Genomic DNA, 22,459 nt, shown 5'->3' on the forward strand with positions numbered 1-22,459 from the left:
AAATTTGGAGTTGCTCTTTTCTGACTTGATGTTAAACTATTCCTTCATTGCAGTCCCAGTAAAACTATTTATTCTACTGGAACAAAAAGTTCCGGTAGAACTGTTTGTTCTGTTAGCGTAGATATTCTAAAAAGATCACTGCTAAAATAAAATCTTCAAACTTCAGCGGCAGTTACAAGAAACAAAGTAACTACATTGAATTGACCTTTTCACGATGTTGTGTATGAATCTTTATCTCTCCAGGGCTGCTGCTTTATAAACCACAGTTCTCAGCTCAGCTAACTTAGACATTGCTTCTTTCAACTTCTTTTCAGTCTGCTTTGGACAGGTAAGATTTTTTTAATATACAAAGAGTATCTTTGTTTAGAATACACTACAGCAATTAAAAAGTATTGTGTGTTTATTGAGTTATAAAAAAATTTTTATAGAAGATATTTTTCTCATGAATTTATTAGAAGTGCACCGATTGCAGGTTTCAGGCTGATTCCCGATTAAGAATCTACTAAATTCCTGACCTGCTGATTTCGATTTTAGACGATATAAATTTTTTTGTCTGTTATCTTGCTAAATATAGGCAGAAAGTTGATGAGTTACCAACAGTGGGGTGACTTTTGTTAACTGCAAACATTTAGACATGATCTGCTTGGCCGGTCTACTAGTCAAACCTCTCACAGCAGAGCAGAAGATAGCAGTTGCTTTAAATACGTTTGCCAAGGTAGATAAAATCGTTGGATAAGATCGGCTTCACATGTAAAAATCGCCCGATCACCGATTTCCTAAAATTAGGGAAATCGACACAGATAAATTGGATGGGTGATAAATCAGTGTAGCCCTTGAATTTATAATTCCACTGATATTAATGTGGTGGAGCTGTGTGGCTGTTTGTTGAAATCAAAGATCTGTGGAAACCAAAAATGTTGTAGCAACCTCACAAGGGGACATCAAAATTGTTGGGAGTCAGAACTCGCTTCGAAGTTTGGCTTATGTAATTATTATGAATTGTAATCCATAATTTATTATTAATTAATAAATCCAGGCTTAGTCTCTGATGAGGGAATGAAGAAACTCTTCACACAACAAGGAATGATCACTGATATGCTTATATTATTGTTTCCTTCACAAATATTTACAGGCTGAAACTTTTTGTGTTATCTAGAACTGTTTACTAATGTTTCACCATCACTAACTGCTGCTCCCATGAACGAATACTCTATCTCAAAATTGTGATATTGGCTTATGCTAACACATGCAAAAATAAAAATAATTGAACAGAAATGCATATGTAAAAATGCACAGAAACGTTCAAATGAATTAAATAAATAATTGTTTCAATAAATATTCAACTGTATTTAATGCATGGGCAAGTAATAATCACAATATGCTTAAGCAATATTTAACCATTAAATCTGACTTCTATTCATTTCTGGTTATTGTCCTGTGTTAGCAGCACATCCTGACTTTATTTTATCTGTCAGCCTGACCCTCCAAATTCAATGGGTAACTGTGCTGTACTGTTACAATGAAATGCACTGTAAACAGATATTTACCCATGTATTAAATACATTTAAATATTTATTAAAACAATTACACATTTAATTCATACATGATCTTTTATGTACATTTTTACATATGTTTCTCTGTTCAGCTATTTTTTTATTTTTGCATGTGTTAGCATAAGCATTATAAAGCCCACCAGGTTTATGTTATGTTCATGAAAGTGTCATGTTAGTCTTATGCACACCCCTTCAAATAAAGTGTTAACTAACTTTCTTATATGATGTTCAAAAAGTCAGAAAATAAGGAAAATGCCATGCACTATGTAAAAAACAATTTAATTTCTTTTCTCTCTATCTTTCAGCTTTTGACTACAGCTATGCTGCCCGATTCAACTTCAGCTCTTCTTCTCCTGAGTGTCCTTCTTGTTCACTCCTCTGTTCTGTCCTGTCTTATCGGGACCCAAAGACAGTGTGATGTTGCTCGTTTTGTACCAGGCTACAATATGGTGGGGAAAGGTTTTGATATAGTCACACTGCAAAGAAAAAGAGCTCATGTGATTGATGTGAAGACTTACCTGAACGCCAGAGAAACCTGCATTCTCTGCTCCAACCCTCTTCAAAACCATGCCTACCAAAAAGTAATTAAAGGTGCATAAATAAGCAGCTGCACGTCTGACTTGAGGGATTAACAATAATGCGACTTTTCTTCATTTTAAGCTTCCATTATCTGTTGTGGACTGGAGTGCCAGCAGTCAATGCAGTGCTGACATCATCAGCAGTTATCACACCTCTGTTAGGTACAGTATTTAAACCGGATTGTGAACACTGTAAAATTTGAATCACATAATTAAATTACTGGATTTTTTTTACATGTTACAATTACATGTTCCAATCAACAGCGTATGTTTATTGGACTTTTATGTGGTAGACCAACAAAGTGGATAATTCTGAAGTGGAAGTTAAATATGAAATATGTGGTGTGCATTTAAACTGATATTCTGATATTTATAAATATATTCAAGTGGAACCAGTTGACTTCATAGGTCACCTAAAATAAATGTATAATTCAATAAAATTCACCTTTATTCTCAGTTAAGTTCACAGCTAATCTTACAAACAGCATCATGAAGACCAAAGAAAAACAAAAAAAAATGTAGTAAAGTTTGAAGGAGAGTTAAGTTGTAAAAACAAAATCCCAAACTTGAGACAAATCATGGAGCACGTCTAGACTGTCAGCTGAAAGGTATCAAAGCTATGGAGGGTGTCTGAGGTTGTGTATTTACTTCTCTTTGCCTGTAGCGCACTGATCATGTTCTGCAGAGCGGGGGCAGCCTTATAAACTGTAAAACATTTGGGACACATTTAGTTGTGTCTACTATCTTCTAGTCTTTAATATATAAATTTAGTTTTAGATTTTTAACCTAAATATGTGAGTTTGTGAAAGATAAACTTACAGTATTTAAGATATGTTAGCATTTCATTAATTTTGTCAAACCTAAAAGAGTTGAATAAATTAGAGTTTATATGTTAGCACTAAAAACACTGAAAGAAGAAAAACACAGGAATGGGAACTATTTCCCAGAATGCTTAGCGGCATGGTTTTGTATCCTGAGATGGATGTGTGTTACATTGATCTGACTTTGGTGTGTTATTAAGGCAAACGTTCATTTTAATAAGTTGTAAGTCTCTGCTAAAAGTTTTTGAGCAGAATTTATGTTTTTATGTTGATCTTTGTTAAATTCATTAGCAAATGATAATTTTTGTTCTAATCAAATTGAAACAAGAATTTCAATTATTCTAATATAAAATACGTATTTTATTTAATTTAACTTGATAAGGTGAGTGAAAATAATACAGAAATGTGAGAAGGAAGTTTTTTTTTCTTGCATATTGTGAAATGATTATTTGGTTTAAAGTCCAGTATTAAGTTAAAACTCACAATTCAAGATTAATGTGCTAACAGAACTTAAAAAACAATGTTTAGACAACATGTCTCTTCTTGTTAAATGAACCTAATGCACTTTAATTTCTGAGTTAAAACCTAAACAATTTTCTTATTGACTTTAATTGCATTTCAAATCACACAAAGGGACATGTGCTCAAAGACCATCCTGCAACAATGAGAATCAGTTTAGTTTTATCACTAAGTGAAACATTATATAGAGTAATTCCACACATATAAATTTTTAAAGCCTTTATTTCTGTTAATTATGAAGATTTTCAACATACAACTAATGCAGACCTAACTTTGAACATTGGAATAACACAGCAAACCAATAAGATATTTTGTAATACAGAGGAATGAAAAGTGTTTGTTACCTCCTTAGAGGTTATTTTCAAAAGTACTTTTAATCTGAAAACTGAGCCACATATGGAAGCATTTTCTAATTTATTGAATGTAACTGTAGTTTATGAATACCTGCCTAAAAAGGCTGTGGTATTAAAATAACAATAGTTAAATCAACAAATTCACTAAGCTTAACTACCTTATTAAAAATATGAGAAATGAACTGTATAGATGTTTAATAATAATTACTTCCTTTAAAATGTCCAACAGCTCTCTGATTAAGGCTTACACATCCCAAGACACCAATGATTGGACGGTAAGAAACAACTCAAAGCTGAACATTTCAGAATATTTTCAATGCAGCCCTGAGTTTTGATAACACAACCTTGATAGAAACCTTGCTGGTTGATTTTCTTTCTTTCACCATTTCATTTCAGTTAATATGTACTCTTCCAAGAAACAGCATTTTATTATCTTTTTACTTTGCATTCAGTTAGAACTGACGTAAATGATTAGTTTAGTGGAAGAAAAATATGAATTCTTATTTAACACCTTATAAACTACATGTGTTGTCTATATTTCATCAGTCTGGCTTGGAAATTGAAAAGGTTTTGTTTGACAACTTCGATGTGGGAGGAACCGGCTCCAATGCCTACAAGTTCGCTTCACAACAGATCGAAGAGGACCGCTACACTTTCAGCACACACAGTGTCACCTGCAACCACTATAAGTATAATGGAAATTAGATTTTTTTTCATTGAGTTCTGACAGGTCATGGTTATTGAAATAATTCTCTAATTTTGTCTTGGTGTCTAGATTTATATTATCACCCACACCTCCCTTAAGCGTAGAGTTCAAAAAGCAGTTAGACATCCTGCCAAGTCACTACAACTACTCTACTGAGAATGAGTATAGAAAGCTCATACAGACCTATGGCACACACTATTTCAGACTGGTGAGAACTTTGGCACACACACATTGTGAATAAGTTACAGATATTTTTCTGCAGGGAAGCATTTTAAAGAACTTTATATCTATTTTAGGTTGATCTTGGAGGGCGACTGAGACGACTGATATCTTCACGAAGTTGCTTGTCCACCCTGAATGGGTTAACCTCACCTGAGGTAACAAAATGCACAAAACAACAGATTTTTACACAACCATATGTGATACTTCCACGATTCTAACGCCCAGGAGTGAAAGTAAGGCGATATGGTCTGGTACTGCGTACTGTACAGTACTGTTATACTGTTTATAAATTTCTTTTTTCTCTAATTTCTTATTGTTTCTGAACTGGTTGTGCTGTGTGATGGAGCCTGTACCACTCCAGGCATCTCTCTCTCTCTCTGTGTCTCTCTCTCCCCTCCACTGCCCTTTTGACGCTTGTAGGTTTCTCAGCAGCCTTCAAACTTTTCTCCTCTATAACGTCTGTCTGCAAAATGTCCCAATTAAAAGCAAATGATGATTATCTACCCTGAACAAAAATATAAACGCCCCATGTCAAATATAAGAGTGTATATTTGGGTTACGCAATATATAGAGAAACTCAAAATATCTTTTCAGTAATTACTGATCTTCATATCGGCATTGATAACATAGTGGTATGGACTCTTGTAGCAGATTGACAGTGCTTTGAACATGATAAGGGTCAGGTTGAGGAATTTGATTTTGACCAAGTTGGCTTCGGGGCGTGCTGTGGTGGCGCAGGGGGTTAGCACGCCCCACATTTGGAGGCCTTAGACCCGTGGACGCCGTGGGTTCGACTCCTGGTCCCGACGACCTTTGCCGCATGTCCTCCTTCAAAAATGGCGCCGGCTCAGCTGGCTGCCTGCAGACGCAGCTCCTGTCGTGTGTGTGTGTTAATCTGTGTATAAAAAATTCTTGCTGTAACTGTAAGGGAAATAATTTCCCTGCTGGGATGAATAAAGTAATTCTTCTTCAAGTAGGCAGTTAAGACAGTCTCAGGTGTGATGCATCTGTGCAGAGAAAGTCTCATCACCTATGTGTATCGCTGGTCTTAGCTGATCCCGTAGATGGACAAGCCCGATATGGCGATCTTGCGGTGGAGTGGCTGACAAGGATGAGGTCAATTTGCAGGAGTGCCAGTCTGTTGGAAACAAACTCTTAAACTGCCTATGCTCTGATAATGGACATTGAGCCGTACAGCTACTGCTCTGGTGGACCATCCTTGCATCCAGCATGCCGATGACACGCTCTTGTGACATCTGAGGCATTATGACTTGTGAAAAAATTGACATTTTGGAGTAGCCTTTAATTGTCCCCAGTTCAAGAATTGTCCAGTTGTTGCTCATTTTGTCTGATCACCAACTGGACATGTCCCACCCGGCACTTGTAAACAAAAAAAAACAAATCATTGAGTAATGCTCACTGACAACAAGTTGGATTAAAAATTATACACAAATCAAGAGAAATATTCCTTTGTACAATAAATATCAGCAAATGCTCATTTGTAGTTGTTAACTCCAATGGCAACAATGTTTGACATGGAGCGTTTATATTTTTGTTCAGTATAGTTGTGTTCATGTTACTCTGCTCAGTTAAAACAGCACAGCACACCTCGAAAACAAATGCTTGGTAGCTTATAAAGACGGCGCTCACTGATCGGATTGGTGCGTTTGATTTATAGACTGGGACATTTTACACAGTTGGTTCACAGAGACATAAAAAATTCCACTTGCAGTGGGAGAGGAAAAACAATATATCGCTTATCATTTTTAAAATAAAATAAGACTAAAAGCTGCAAAAAATATGAAGTTCATCGCTTCCAACAACCTACTTTAAGTATTTTCAGTGTAATTTTTTGTTTGTTTTGTCCATTTTTAATTTCCAAGGATTTCTACATGAACATATTCTTCTCTGCTTGTGTCTGGCTCTTTATGTGAATGTCTGGTGTAATGCAGCTTTTTTAAAATCTCTTTCTTATTCTTCCATCCAGATCCACTCCTGTTTTCTATGGGTGTTGCTGTTGGATTGGGAAAGTTGAAAATCTCTCATGTCCCGAAGTCTTGCATGGGTTGTCCTACTAAACCAGGATTCTGCCACTAACTTCAGCTCTGGTCTCCACCGATACTACTCAGAGGTGTCAGGAGGAGATGGTTGGTTGGGGGAGTTTTCAATTTCCAAAAGTCATTCCACAGCCCACATGAAACTGGCTAAAGAGGCCTGATAGGATATCCAGAGGTTGTATCGTTCTCCCTTCGACCTCTCTATCAGCTCGTGCCAAATAAGCTTCAACAGGCAGGGGTGAAAACTGCTATTGAACAGTATTTGGGAGGACACGTCTGTGAAGAAATCACCCCAAGAGCCAGACTGTGAGGGTTCTACTCTTAACATGTCTTATAACTGCTGCCCTATGCACGCCTCAAGGGGAAATCTATCAGTGACCATTGTTCGAGGCTGGAATCTATACGGAGATGTGATTGGAAAGACTGACGGGTGGGTTGATGCAAAGGTAAAAAAAACAAAGACCTTATGGAACCTGATGAGCACACCTTTTATATGGCTCCTCTTTTGTTGACAGCTATGCCAAGATGTACTATGGTTCCATATCCCACCAGACCCAAGTGATTGTATCCGATGATCCTCAGTGGAACGCTGAGTTTGATTTGGGCAAGGTCAGTAAACGTTATCATCACAGATTAGCTGAAAAAGCTCAACAACAAACTAATCTATTCACTATACTGATGCAACAAAACTTATAGAGTTAATACCAGGATCTATTTTCGCAAAAAAACATTAAATTACCAGAAGTGAGAAAAATTGGGTTTTTATGCATCAGTCTTGAAAGAAAACATTCTTTGGTGCCACCAAACTAATTTGTTAGCAAGCATTTTATATTGGGTCAAATATCATTTATCAGAAATGTGTTGTAGTTTCCATTGCAACAAAATTATGTTAAATTATTGATTATTAACTATTTTGTGCTTCAACTTGTTGTTTGCATGAGACAGCAGCCACAATAACAAGAAAAGAGCTCCTCCCTTTAGGCCTGACTTGTTCTTGTTTCGGTTCTCACAACCAACCTGGATGTCTGTGGACATGCAGCTCCCACACTCACTGCTCTGCTAATCTTGTGGAGTCAGGAAGTGATAACCCTCTCTTATTGCTTTTACAAATCAATCATGAGCATAAAAAGTTGGCTGTCCAAACAACAAATGTACAAAATGAACCTTTAATGTCAAAGTAAAAACTTTATGAACAATTGTTTTTAAAAACCTGTTTGAAATAAATAAATCGAATCAAATAAGACCAATCAAAGTAAACAATGATATGTAATGCAGACAAACAGCATATTGTGTAGGCAAACTTGGGGAATTGACAATCAACTCCATTTATAGATCCAAGCCAGGCTGTAGATTCTTTATATTTTGAGATACTGGTTCAGCACCTTCATGAAAAATAATTTATTTTTACTTGATTAGACCATTCACATTTCATGATGTTTATGGTCGAGTACAAATGAAAGTAAAAACAGAAAAAAAGTCTGAAAATATTTGAACAGAAACCATTTTACACATACTGTACAGTATATTGTACACACATATATAAACAGGCGCAGCCTAGCTGATGCATTTCATACTTTGTGTTTCAGCTAAGATTACACTGCATTTATCAACTTTTTGAGATGCAAGACGCTAACAGTTTTATTTTCTCTATCACCTAAATAATTTGACTTTGAATGGGAAAATATGCATCTGAATGATTATCCACTCAAATTTTCTCCTGAAGGTGGACACAAGCCTGGCTCTGAAGATTGAGGTTTGGGATGAAGACCCTAAATATGACGACCTCCTCATAGAGTGCGAGAAGTACCTGATCCCGGGCACTCACACTTTCACATGCAAATCAGCGTTAGGAAATGTTGAGGTTAAATACACGCTGACCTGTGACCCACATCTGACTGGAGAAAAGTGCAGCCTTTATAAACCAACTCCTTAGTGACAGGAAATTGGTGAATATTTTGAATGAAAGCATTTCATTTCATCATGTAACATTAACTCACTAAATCTGATAGAAACTCACAAATTACACTTAATCACTGAACTTTGTTAAAGATCTAGCTAAATGTGTAATTATCATACAATGAAAAAAAATCAAGATTCTGTGTAACATTTAATCACAAGAAATAGCTATATTTTAATATATGCAACCAGAAATTGTGTTCCCTTTAATGACAATAAAATTTGTGAAATTGATACAAATTGTTGACTTTATATATTTTCAACAAAGTTTTATGAATTATGTCTTATATGTGTTAGTATAAAAGAGAGAGAAACGTAGTTACACTACAGTCGGTGTCAGAAAACTATTTGGTCAAGATCGTCTGTATGCGGCAAAGTGGAGAACAACCGATCAGAAAAATCCTGATCGTTGTTTCTGTCAGGTTTACAGCCTTAAAATAGACAAAAAGAAATGAGAGACAAATTAATTGGATTTTACTCGTGAGGAGAGCAGAATGGAGGGTCTAATTTTCATAGTCTCCAAACTCGCTCTGTGAATCTTTTCTTGCTTTTCCTCCTTTATTTTGCAATCATGATGCCCTAATTTACATTGGTCAACAGTTGGTCCAAAAACCAGCTGCTAACACACAGTCATAAATCTTTCTATACAATGAATCTTGTTGGATAAATTGTATTTTTAGTAATTATCAAATATTCGTTGTATCATGTAGCCTTGTAGTTACATTTAGATAATGTTTACTTATATGCTCTTATTCTTTTACTCTTAGTATAAGTAATGTTTCTGTGTGTTAAATAACTTTGATTCCTTCCTAAAGGAATCCCTGGGAAATAGAGGTGTTAGTTGTTCCCAGCTGAGTTTTACAACCCTGGAGGAAACTCTGCTTTGTTCTTTGTGCTACAAAGCCGTTGCTTTGAAGCTATACAACGTGTCCCATTCGACGCCGTGCCTGGAGCAAGAAGGATTTAGATTGTAGATAACATGTGTTTAGTTAGTGATTATCATTTAGCGCTGCAACTATGTGAATTGTTTTCCCCTCCACCATTTTAGAGTTGCAGCGCCCCGTGTGGCAGGGTTCCTAAAATCAATAAAACAGAGAGAGAGGGAGATGTGTTTTTCAGAGCGGTAGGAGATTTGTAACTGAAAGCACATCTCTGTCCGTTCTCCTCGCGAGAAACAAAGAATCTAACTCTCTTGTCTTTCCTGTGTTTGTTTAAAATTGTCTCTAATAGGTATTTAGACCTGACAAATCTCTTGTCTTAATGCATGTGAGGTCTCAAAGCAGTGTCTCTCTGGGTCACAACCTTTGATCCTTAGCCTTTTGGTGTTTTTCCAGTTTTATGGTTAAAATCAAGAGGCGCTGATGAAATTTATTATTTGAAATTATCTTTCATCATGTAGTCATGTTTGAAACAGTGAAGATATCTCGTGAGCCAAAATATTCAATGTTTTTTTAATATTCTTATTTATTACATAAAAGGTCCAGGCACCAGTAGGATGACTGTAACTCCATCTCTCTAAAAGTCTATGGAATAGGCAGCAAAAACCACAGCAGCTTCCAATCCTCTCAGTCCTATCTTTGAGGAAACAGAAAAACGTCTGGCTTTCCTCGCTGTTTGCTCCTATGTCACTTGTGTCCAATGTTATCTGTAAAATAACTGTGTTCCTAAAATGTTCAAAACTGATCTAAAGACAAACAGTCTGCTGCAAGTAATTCAAAAAGGAGACAACGTGCACATAAACCAGCTCTTCAAGTTCAACTTCTGTAGCATAAAACCAAACTTCTGCAGAAGCCAAAATAATTAAATAGTGAAGGAGTCCACTGTAACAACCTCGCTTTGAATGTGTGAAGCCAAAGCAGCTATCAGAGTCCAAGAGGCATAAATTGGGTTAAAAAAAAATTTAATTTCTCTTATGACCCTCCAGTTGGGCTTTGTGATAGAACTTAAAAATAAAATATTTTTATCATACTATATCCTTTGTTAATCAACTTTGTTCATTTTGACAAATAAGACAAAATGATTTCAAAAAGTGGGTTTTATATCAATCAGTTGTATGACAGAGTGTTATGACCAGGTTACAGAGACTTTGTTTAATAATACTTATTTCCACTTCTGTTTAATCCAAATTTAGTCAGCGGCTTCATGAGGCCCCCAGGACTTCAGGGCCCCATAAATGCTACTATTTTATCACAGACAACAGATATATAAATGTCACATTTCTTTATTGAGATTATCAATGCTGCTAAATTAGATTTAATGATTTCAGCATACATAAATTTAAAGATTTCAAATTGTTTAACATTTAAATGTAAGACTTTAAGGAGCTGGCAAGTTTACATTGTAAAAGTACAAAGAACAATATTCATAGTTAGATTGTTTTGTTACCACAGCTACAACCCTATGCTGTGAGATTAATCTTTGAGTTTGAGCCCTGTTTGTTCACAAATATAAATTAGTAAACTACAATTTTAGCTTACTGCATTTTAGGTTGGCCAATAAACTACTCCCCCTCTCCCAGATTTCATTAAATCTAACACAGAAGCTTCTTCGTCTGTGCATAGACTACAAACTGTTGCACTCAAAAACAATCCCAGACTGTCATCTAATCCCAAGGATACAGGAGATCCTAGAAAACCTCAGGGGCAATTCCTTGTTCACAGTGTTGTACCAAGGGAAGGCCTACCATCAAGGTTTCATGAGTGAGAAAAGCAAACCATGTACAGCCTTTATAACACATTGGGGACTGTACAAATCAGTTATAATCCTATCTGGGCTGACAAATGCACCCCAGCTGTTTTCAGCCTTACATGGAAGGATGCCTGGGGTGACTCAGAGATTAATATTTTTTTACCTGATTCTCATTCTCCTGGATGTGTTTTTGCATGTGGGTCAAGCGAGTTGCTCCCAACATGACAATAGATCTAACTGAGCCAAATGAGGTCTTGGAGGAAATAGTAGAAGAGATACTGTACATCCTCAGAAAGAGGAGGTTCAATCAGATGCTGCTGAATCTAATGATGGTCAATGAGATGAAGGAGGACCTGGAGAACACCCAGGAAGGAGGAGGCAGACTAGGAGAGTCTACACTTATGACCAGTTTGACTTATGACAAAAATGTTTTGGAGGAATTGTTTGGTTTCTGACACTATAGCAAGACTAAACACTCCCCGGGTCAAATTGGCCCACGAACATTTTTGCTGTACCCTAGAAATGAACATAACAGGACGGTTAAATTATTACAATTTTTTAAAGTTATGGACAAAACACTATTTTATCCATTTATTTAATACATTTCTTTTGTCTTATTAATTTTATTGTTTAAAACATTATGCCTAGTTAAATTTGTTCAAGCGTAGAAGTTTTACAAAATTAGAGCTGTGTGCTACGTGTTTGTTTTTGTACCGGAAGTAGTGTCAGTTGTAAAGTTGTAACTGGAAGTAGAAACTATGTAACAGTTTTTCTGTGCTCCAACGCCCGGCTGTTCCAGAGAGAACAATTCCAAGAAAAACACACAGAGTGGGCAAATCTAGTTGCCGAAAATAAAGAATAACTCCTGTCTGTTTTATGAGTTTATTACAATCACAGAATTAAAATACTTAAATTTCAATCACTGTTACCTTGCTCCGTTATTGACTGAAGCTAAATTTAGAGTTGCTCTTTATGTGTTTTTTCTGACTTGATGTTAAACTATTCCTTCATTGCAGTCCCAGTAAAACTATTTATTCTACTGGAACAAAAAGTTCCGGTAGAACTGTTTGTTCTGTTAGCGTAGATATTCTAAAAAGATCACTGCTAAAATAAAATCTTCAAACTTCAGCGGCAGTTACAAGAAACAAAGTAACTACATTGAATTGACCTTTTCACGATGTTGTGTATGAATCTTTATCTCTCCAGGGCTGCTGCTTTATAAACCACAGTTCTCAGCTCAGCTAACTTAGACATTGCTTCTTTCAACTTCTTTTCAGTCTGCTTTGGACAGGTAAGATTTTTTTAATATACAAAGAGTATCTTTGTTTAGAATACACTACAGCAATTAAAAAGTATTGTGTGTTTATTGAGTTATAAAAAAATTTTTATAGAAGATATTTTTCTCATGAATTTATTAGAAGTGCACCGATTGCAGGTTTCAGGCTGATTCCCGATTAAGAATCTACTAAATTCCTGACCTGCTGATTTCGATTTTAGACGATATAAATTTTTTTGTCTGTTATCTTGCTAAATATAGGCAGAAAGTTGATGAGTTACCAACAGTGGGGTGACTTTTGTTAACTGCAAACATTTAGACATGATCTGCTTGGCCGGTCTACTAGTCAAACCTCTCACAGCAGAGCAGAAGATAGCAGTTGCTTTAAATACGTTTGCCAAGGTAGATAAAATCGTTGGATAAGATCGGCTTCACATGTAAAAATCGCCCGATCACCGATTTCCTAAAATTAGGGAAATCGACACAGATAAATTGGATGGGTGATAAATCAGTGTAGCCCTTGAATTTATAATTCCACTGATATTAATGTGGTGGAGCTGTGTGGCTGTTTGTTGAAATCAAAGATCTGTGGAAACCAAAAATGTTGTAGCAACCTCACAAGGGGACATCAAAATTGTTGGGAGTCAGAACTCGCTTCGAAGTTTGGCTTATGTAATTATTATGAATTGTAATCCATAATTTATTATTAATTAATAAATCCAGGCTCAGTCTCTGATGAGGGAATGAAGAAACTCTTCACACAACAAGGAATAATCACTGATATGCTTATTTCTAATCGAGTCTCAGAATTTATTAACTAAATAGTCCAACTTCACAGCTGAATTATTATGTGAATAACTTCTTTCTTTAACTACTGGCATGTAACATAACTACTGATAAGAGAAAAGAAATATAAAGTGATAGGTTTATTTTGTCATAACCTGCAAAGAATCAGCCAGAGACAGAGATTAGGTTTATTTTCTTTTCTTTTCTGCAGAATAGGAGAATTGAGAACAGACGCGACGAATCGCTGTCAAACACTGTCTGAAATCAATTCTGCTAGATCTTTCTTTGCATTTCTCTTTATTGTATAGAAAAAGGAGGTTGGGCTTCTTCACACAGAGAATTGACCAACCGTCTTCACATTCTGGACCCTCCTATGGACATGCCCTTACAAGGGCATGTGACTGACCACAACTAATCAGTTACATATGGAACTAATAACACATGAATGTTTAACGTTATCAGCTTCCAGGCAAACATCCTAAACAAAGTTAATAATATACTACAAAAGAAAGAGAAGTTAAGTAAATATAAAAAGAAGAATAATATGAGAGTAATAATATGAAAAGAATAATATGAAAAGAATAATATGAAAACATAACTTGTAAAATAAACTCATGAGTAAATGAACAGGAGGATAATTTTTCTAACATAAAGAATAATAAAATGGGAATAAAATCAGATTAATGAATGAACTTCATTGTTTCCTTCACAAATATTTACAGGCTGAAACTTTTTGTGTTATCTAGAACTGTTTACTAATGTTTCACCATCATTAACTGCTGCTCCCGTAAACAAATACTCTCTCAAAATTGTGATATTGGCTTACGCTAACACATGCAAAGCTGAATAAAATGAACAGAAATGCATAGGTAAAAATGTACATAAAAGTTCAAATGCATGTATGAATTACATGCGTAATTGTTTCAATAAATATTCAACTGTATTTAATGCATGGGCAAGTAATCACAGTATTTAACCATTAAGTCTGACTTCTATTCATTTCTGGTTATTGTCCTGTGTTAGCAGCACATCCTGACTTTATTTTATCTGTCAGCCAGACCCTCCAAATTCAATGGGTAATAGTCATGTTGGCTCCAGTTTCTTAACAGACATGCTGAACACCACCAGGAAAACAGATAAATCAAGTTTATTTAAACAATAATAAATGGTTCGGTGAGTGGTTCGGATCCTTGGGGTGGGCACATTGAATCGTCTGCGCACTGAAGAGCAGCAAAGAAAGATGGTGAGTTCGAGGTTGTCGGAAATGGGAAGGTCAAGAGAAATTAAACTTACTTGATTTAAAGTTCGCTTCTGCCTAGAAGAGAGGAAACTGTGGGTTTGTGGTCTTGGTTCCTTTGTGGGTGTCTTTGGAGTAATCCAGGTTCCAGACAGAGGTCTCGACTGAGTGAGTTCTGGTTGGTGATGTGGAGACTGCGGTGGAGGGCGGACAGATAAGTTCAGGCGTGGAGGAAAACAGAGGAGCGATCCGACTGCCAGCTGGGATCGCTATGGCTTTATGGCTAATTTGCAGAGGCGGAGAAGAGACACGGCAACTAGTGGGTAACTATCCACGGCGTTACGAGGGAGGAAATCCAGGAAGCCAGGTCTTGGGCTTCACATGTAGTTTCCCAAGGCGTCACGAGAATCTCGTGACGAGGGATCAGCTCAGAGAGGCAACAAGAGTCGATTACTAGAAGTTCTTCTAAGGAAAGCACAGAGAGTTGTCGCTAAGGGGCCTCAGAGTACCATTACTGGCAAACACTCAGGCAACGAGGGGCTGGCAGTCTGCTCCTCTTAAGCTCCAGGAAGATTAAGTGATGAATAACAGGTGCGCTGACAGAGTCAACGGGCACGCCCCTCCAGATGTGCAGCCTCTTGTCACCATCTGGTGGATGAAGGTGAAAGCAGCAGGCAAACAGAAAAAACCCCACAAAGAAAAACCAAAAGCCCCAGTTCCCAACAGTAGTGCTATACTGTTACAATGAATGGCACTGTAAACATATATTTACCCAGGCATTAAATACATTTAAATATGTATTGAAACAATTTTGCATTTAATTCATACATGTTTGAACTTTTATGTACATTTTCACATATGTTTCTCTGTTTAGTTATTTTTTTATTTTTGCATGTGTTAGCATACCCTTTATAAAGCCCACCATGCATATGTTATGTTTATGACAGTGTCATGTCAGTCTTATGCACACCCCTTCAAATACAGTGTTACCTAACTTTCTTATATGATGTATAAAAAAGTCATAGAAATAAGGAAAATGCCATGCACTATGTAAAAAACAATTTAATTCCTTTTTTCCCTTTTTTTTAGCTATTGACTACAGCTATGCTGCCTGATTCAACTTCAGCTCTTCTTCTACTAATCGTCCTCCTTGTTCACCCCTCTCTTCCGACCTGTCGGATCGGGACCCAAAGCGAGTGTGATGCTGCTCCTTTTGTACCAGGCCACAACCTGGTGGGGGAAGGTTTTGATATAGTCACACTGCAAAGAAAAGGAGCTCATGTGATTGATGTGAAGACTTACCTGAGCCCCAGCAAAACCTGTAAACTCTGCACCAACCCTATTCAAAATGATGCCTACCAAAAAGTAATTAAAGATGCATAAATAAACAGCTGCACGTCTGACTTGAGGGATTAACAATAATGCGACTTTTCTTCATTTTAAGCGTCCATATTCTCTTGCTTCCTGGGGTGCCAGTCCATGCAATCCTGACATCATCAGCAGTTATCACACCACTGTTAGGTACAGTATTTGAACTGGATTGTGAACACTGTAAAAGTTGAAGCACATAATTAAATTAACAATTACTGGATTTGTTTTACATGTTACAGTTACATGTTCCAATCAACCATGTATGTTTATTGGACATTTATGTGGTAGACCAACACAGTAAAATGAATTTAATCTTAGATTTTTCACCTAAATAAAAACCTAAAGTTTGTGAAAGAAATAGTAGTAAGCCATGTTAGCATTTTATTAATTTTGTCAAACCTAAAAGAGTTGAATAAACTGGAGTTTATAAGTTGGTGCTAAACCTATAAACTCAGAGGTTTATACTGTAGGTTCAGTTTATAGGAGAAAAACACAGGAATGGGAACTATTTCCCAGAATGCTTAGCGGCATGGTTTTGTATCCAGAGATGGATGTGTGTTACATTGATCTAACTTTGGTTAGCTCATTAAGGCAAATGTTCATTTTAATAAGTTGTAAGTCTCTGCTAAAGGTTTTTGAGCAGAATTTATGTTTTTATGTTGATCTTTGTTAAATTCATTAGCAAATGATAATTTTTGTTCTAATCAAATTGAAACAAGAATTTTAATTATTCCAATATAAAATACATATTTAATGATAAGGTGAGTGAAAATAATACAGAAATGTGAGAAGGAAGTTTTTTTTTTCTTGCATATTGTGAAATGATTACTTGGTTTAAAGTCCAGTATTAAGTTAAAACTCACAATTCAAGATTAATGTGCTAACAGAACTTTAAAAAACAATGTTTAGACAACATGTCTCTTCTTGTTAAATGAACCTAATGCACTTTAAGTTCTGAGTTAAAACCTAAACAATTTTCTTATTGACTTTAATTGCATTTCAAAGCAGCAGACTTTCATTTTTAAGTCGAGCCACCTTCATATATTTTATGGTGTAAACTGTAAGTCAAAAATATTTTCTCTAGTCAAATCATTTCTGTTTGGAGAGAGCAGTTTGTTGCATAGTTCACCCCTCATTTCTATTTCACTTTGTCTGTTGTGACAAGACAACTTAACATCTTTAGTCTGTGCATATAAAGATCTGACTCTGACCCGAAACCCGACCTAAATTCAAGTCACTCCTTAGTCCTAAACCAAACCCCTGAATCAAAGACAGCACTTCTTATGAGGACTTACAAGGTGAGAAATCCTAAAAAACAAACACACATATATTCACACACACAAAGGGACATGTGCTCAAAGACCATCATGCAACAATGAGAATCAGTTTGACTGTGAATAACTATAAATAATTAGTTAGGAAAATTATTAACAAACTAGAAATTTTGATTAAAATTACCAAGTGAAGAAAACAGGCAAATACAGGCCCATTCACTAAATTAGAATATTATTGAAAAGTCCATTTGTTTCAGAAGTTTTATCACTAAGTGAAACATTATATAGAATAATTCCACACATATGAATTTTTAAAGCCTTTATTTCTGTTAATTATGAAGATTTTCAACATACAACTAATGCAGACCTAACTTTGAAAATTGTAATAACACAGCAAACCAATAAGATATTTTCTGATAAAGAGGAATGAAAAGTGTTTGTTACCTCCTTAGAGGTTATTTTCAAAAGTACTTTTAATCTGAAAACTGAGCCACATATGGAAGCATTTTCTAATTTATTGAATATAACTGTAGTTTATGAATACCTGCCTAATAAGGCTGTGGTATTAAAATAACAATAGTTAAATCAACAATTTCACTAAGCTTAACTACCTTATTAAAAATATGAGAAATGAACTGTATAGATGTTTAATAATAATTACTTCCTTTAAAATGTCCAACAGCTCTCTGATTAAGGCTTACACATCCCAAGACACCAATGATTGGACGGTAAGAAACAACTCAAAGCTGAACATTTCAGAATATTTTCAATGCAGCCCTGAGTTTTGATAACACAACCTTGATAGAAACCTTGCTGGTTGATTTTCTTTCTTTCACCATTTCATTTCAGCTAATATGTACTCTTCCAAGCAAGTATTTTGTTATCTTTTTAGTTTGCATTCAGTTAGAACTGACGTAAATGATTAGATTAGTGATAGAAAACTATGGATTCTTGTTTAACACCTTATAAAATACTTGTTTTGTATGTATTTCATCAGTTTGGCTTGGAAATTGAAAAGGTTTTGTTTGACAACTTCGATGTGGGAGGAACCGGCTCCAACGCCTACAAGTTCGCTTCACAACAGAGCAAAGAGGACCGCTACACTTTCAGCACACACAGTGTCACCTGCAACCATTATGAGTAGGATGGAAATTAGATTTTTTTTCATTGAGTTCTGACAGGTCATGGTTATTGAAATAATTCTCTAATTTTGTCTTGGTGTCTAGATTTATATTATCACCCACACCTCCCTTAAGCGTAGAGTTCAAAAGGCAGTTAGACATCCTGCCAAGTCGCTATGACTCCTCTACTAAGAATGAGTATAGAGATCTCATAAACACCTATGGCACACACTACTTCAGACTGGTGAGAACTTTGGCACACACACATTGTGAATAAGTTACAGATATTTTTCTGCAGGGAAGCATTTTAAAGAACTTTAAACCTGTTTTAGGTTGAACTTGGAGGGCGACTGAGACGACTGATATCTTCACGAAGCTGTTTGTCTTCCCTGGATGGATTAACCTCAAGTGAGGTAACAAAATGTACAAAATAACAGATTTTTACACAACCATATGTGATACTTCCATGATTCTAACACCGAGGAGAGAAAGTAACCCAATATGGTCTGGTACTGCGTTAGGGTAAAAGATTCTGGGTCGGTACGCAGTACCAGGAGAACGGCGTAATAAGGCCATCATCATCATTTATCGTCATTGATAAAATTGTTTATCAATGTTTATACATGCTAGCCGTGATGGAAAGAGTACAAAAATAATGTAGGCTACTCAAGCAAAACTACAGTTATTATTATTGTTACTGTTATTATTATTTTCATACTTATTTGCACATAGTACCTCATAAAAAAAATTGTCATAGTACCGGCAAGAATTTAAAACTACTTTCACCCCTGTTTATATTATTACCAAATACATGAAGCAGCAAAAATATGAAGTTCATCGCTTCCAACAACCTACTTGAAGTATTTTTAAGTGTGATTTTTTTTTTGTTTTATTTTGTCCATTTTAATTCAAAAGAATTTCTACATGAACATATTCTTCTCTGCTTGTGTCTAGCTCTTTATGTAAATGTCTGGTGAAATGCAGGTTTTTTTTAAATCTCTTTGCTGTTCTTCCATCCAGATCCACTCCTGTTTATCTATGGGTGTTGCTGTTGGCTTGGGGAAGTTGGAAATCTCTAGTGTCCAGAAATCTTGCATTAGTGTCCTACAAAGCCAGGACTCTGCCACTAACTTCAGCTCTGGTCTTCACCAACACCACTCAGAGGTGTTAGGAGGAGATGGTTGGTTGGGGGAGTTTTCAATTTCCAAAAGTGATTCCACAGCCTACATGAACTGGCTAAAGAGCCTGATAGAACATCCAGATGTTGTTTCGTTCTCCCTACGACCTCTCTATCAGCTCGTGCCAAGCAAACTTCAACAGGCAGGGATGAAAACTGCTATTGAGGAGTATTTGAAGGACAATGCTGTGAAGAAATCACTCCAAGAGCCAGACTGTGAGGGTTCTATTCAGTCGTCAAAAACAGTATAGAGTGGTGAGATCTTTCCAGGTAAATGCAGACAACAGATCATAAAGTCCTGAGAGACATAAGTAATCTTGCATTTTGATTTACTGATTGATAATAAAATATGTATTCTTGTATTTTGATTTATCAATGATTATTAAAATAAGGATTTTTGTATTTTGATTTACTGATGATTATACAAAGAGTTGATGTAATGAAAAGCAGATCAAGAAATGAATAAATGGTGAATAGAATTAAAAACTCAGATGATTATCAAAAGAAGTTATGTTTGAATAATTAAATCAGAAAGATGATTATGTTAATGATTTATGGTGATCACACAGCATACACAGAATTGTAACTGAAGCAGTCATAAATTGTGTGAAGCATAGTGACATGTTGTTCTCAGACTGTGTTATAATTAGAGCAGGAGTCAGGGCCAGAGCTGAGCAGGAAAGCAGGGGAGCTCCAAAGAGGAACTGGAATGTTTTCTTCGAAACTAGATTAGAGAAGTGAATCCAGATGGTCAATGGACAAACAACAAAAGGAGAAGTGAGCAAGACGTTGACTGCTGTGGGAAGATTTGGTACTTTTCCACGAAGCCATCAAATGTTTGAGAAGTCATGTAAACCATCACGCCATACACAACTATGGAATGAGAGAGTATAAAAACCCATGAAAAGAGGAACAAAGTGTTCTTAGTTCTCGGTGCTGAAGTCAAGCTAACAAGAAGATGCAGACAGAAGACCAGCAGAGGACCACACCCTGGAACCATGGAGAAGTGAAGACTTTGCACTGCTAGGAGGGGGACAAGACCCATCGACCCTCAACCCTGGTTCCTGATTCGATCTCTGCTCTGCACTCAACCCAAGGATCTCAAGGCTACTACATCAGACTTGGTGGAAAGACAAAGGTCACTAAGTGATGAAGATCTGAGTGTTCGGAAGACAACAACCAGCTCTACTTTGCTTCTATTCAGAAGAGGATTTTGCCATTTGAGGACAAAGACTCTAACCAAGGACATTGAAGTTTTCTGTTGCTAAGGTCATCCATCATCTGGGTATGAGTTGAACTGCACCCCAAAGCCACGCTCAGTAAATTAGTGACACAGTTTAGGGAAAGAAGTTAGGAAAGGATGAAGGTGGTTTATAATAATTTACATTTTTATTGTTAAGTTGTAATCATTGATAATTAACCTGTCTGTCACTTACCCTTGCTAAAAGCTTGCTTAATAAAGATGCATTAAATTTCTAAAAAGATCTGTGGACAGTGAAATTAATTGAGCCATCTATTATTTTTGGTTCTTCTAATTAATGTAAAACCCATGAACATGTTTTTAGAAATGTGGTGGCTTTGGACGTTCCCTTAGTGTTGATAAAATAACGACCTTGGGGCTTATGTTGAGCCACTAAAAAATATATAGTCTGTAACAAGTGCACATTGTTGATGGAGAGAGAGCAACTGTTAACAAGAGTGGTTATTGAAGTTATGCAGTTGCAAGGGCTACTCATCTGTCTTACCTCCGATTGTTGACAGTCTGACAGGTGACTCAGGTCTATCATTGTGGTCTGTTAAATTTTCAACTGTGTCTGCAATCCTACCCTTATCTTGGCATGGAATCTGAATCAGTTCATGTGGTGTGTGTGAGGAAGGAAAGTGGAAGTCTTTACAAGGCCAGTAGTCTGTGGTGGCGCAGGGGTTAAGCACAACCCATGTATGGAGGCTTCAGTCCTCGACGCAGCTGTCGCAGGTTCGATTCCCGGCTTGGTGGCCTTTGCCGCATGTCTTTCCCCTTTTCTCATTACCAACTTTCCTGTCAATTAACTATCACATAAAGGCCACTAGAGTCAATAAAACCTTTAAAAAACACATCCTGTAAGGATCCTTACTGTTTCTTGCACTATGTGTGCTTAGAAAACTGCTTACATGCATACGTGCAAAGGAAATAAAATAGACTAAGACTTAACGACCAAAAAAATAAAAATGCAGACGTATGTACTAATTTCTCCACTTCACCATCTTCCCATCCAGTCCAGTGGACAGAGATCCACGAAAACATTCTGAAAAGGATTGTGGATCAGCTAACAAACCCACATGTCATGGCGTACCCAGACAATTTGTACTACATGTTGACACATCAAAGGAGGGCGTAGGTGCAGTTCTCTACCAATGACAAGAGGCAGCACAAAGAGTTATAGCATATGGGTGCAGAACATTGACAGCTGCAGAGAAAAATTACACGCTACACTCTAGTAAGCTGGAGTTTCTCGCACTGAAAGGGGCCATAACTGAGCTGCATGTTAGAGCTGATCCAGCCTCTTTCAGAAGAGAGCATAAAAGTAGCTCAGAATTCAGACAGAGTTGTGGTTCTTAAAAGAACACAAACATCTCTAAATCACAAACAAAAACTTAAAGAAGTGGGTTTTCTCTGTTGGGTGTCTGGGCTCTCCCTTAGAGATAGGGTGAGAAGCTCGGTCATCCATACCATACCATACCATACCAACTTTATTTATAAAGCACTTTAAAACAACCACAGCTG

General features: G+C 36.4%; 1 protein-coding gene and 1 pseudogene across 1 annotated transcript; both read left to right on the plus strand.

Moving 5' to 3' along the window:
- The first annotated feature begins 241 nt into the window (after window positions 1-241).
- LOC114144277 (perforin-1-like) lies at window positions 242-8,999 on the plus strand (annotated as a pseudogene).
- Window positions 9,000-12,600: 3,601 nt separating this feature from the next.
- On the plus strand, window positions 12,601-21,179 carry LOC114144282 (perforin-1-like). Its single transcript, XM_028016925.1, has 8 exons — window positions 12,601-12,744; window positions 15,842-16,117; window positions 16,197-16,273; window positions 18,080-18,125; window positions 18,395-18,537; window positions 18,624-18,762; window positions 18,851-18,931; window positions 19,539-21,179. Exons 2-8 carry the CDS (start codon window positions 15,857-15,859, stop codon window positions 19,944-19,946), a joined length of 1,155 nt encoding a protein of 384 aa, XP_027872726.1. The 5' UTR covers window positions 12,601-12,744; window positions 15,842-15,856; the 3' UTR covers window positions 19,947-21,179.
- Window positions 21,180-22,459: the final 1,280 nt, after the last annotated feature.

Source organism: Xiphophorus couchianus, chromosome 5 (assembly GCF_001444195.1).
Source record: "Xiphophorus couchianus chromosome 5, X_couchianus-1.0, whole genome shotgun sequence".
Taxonomy (NCBI): domain Eukaryota; kingdom Metazoa; phylum Chordata; class Actinopteri; order Cyprinodontiformes; family Poeciliidae; genus Xiphophorus; species Xiphophorus couchianus.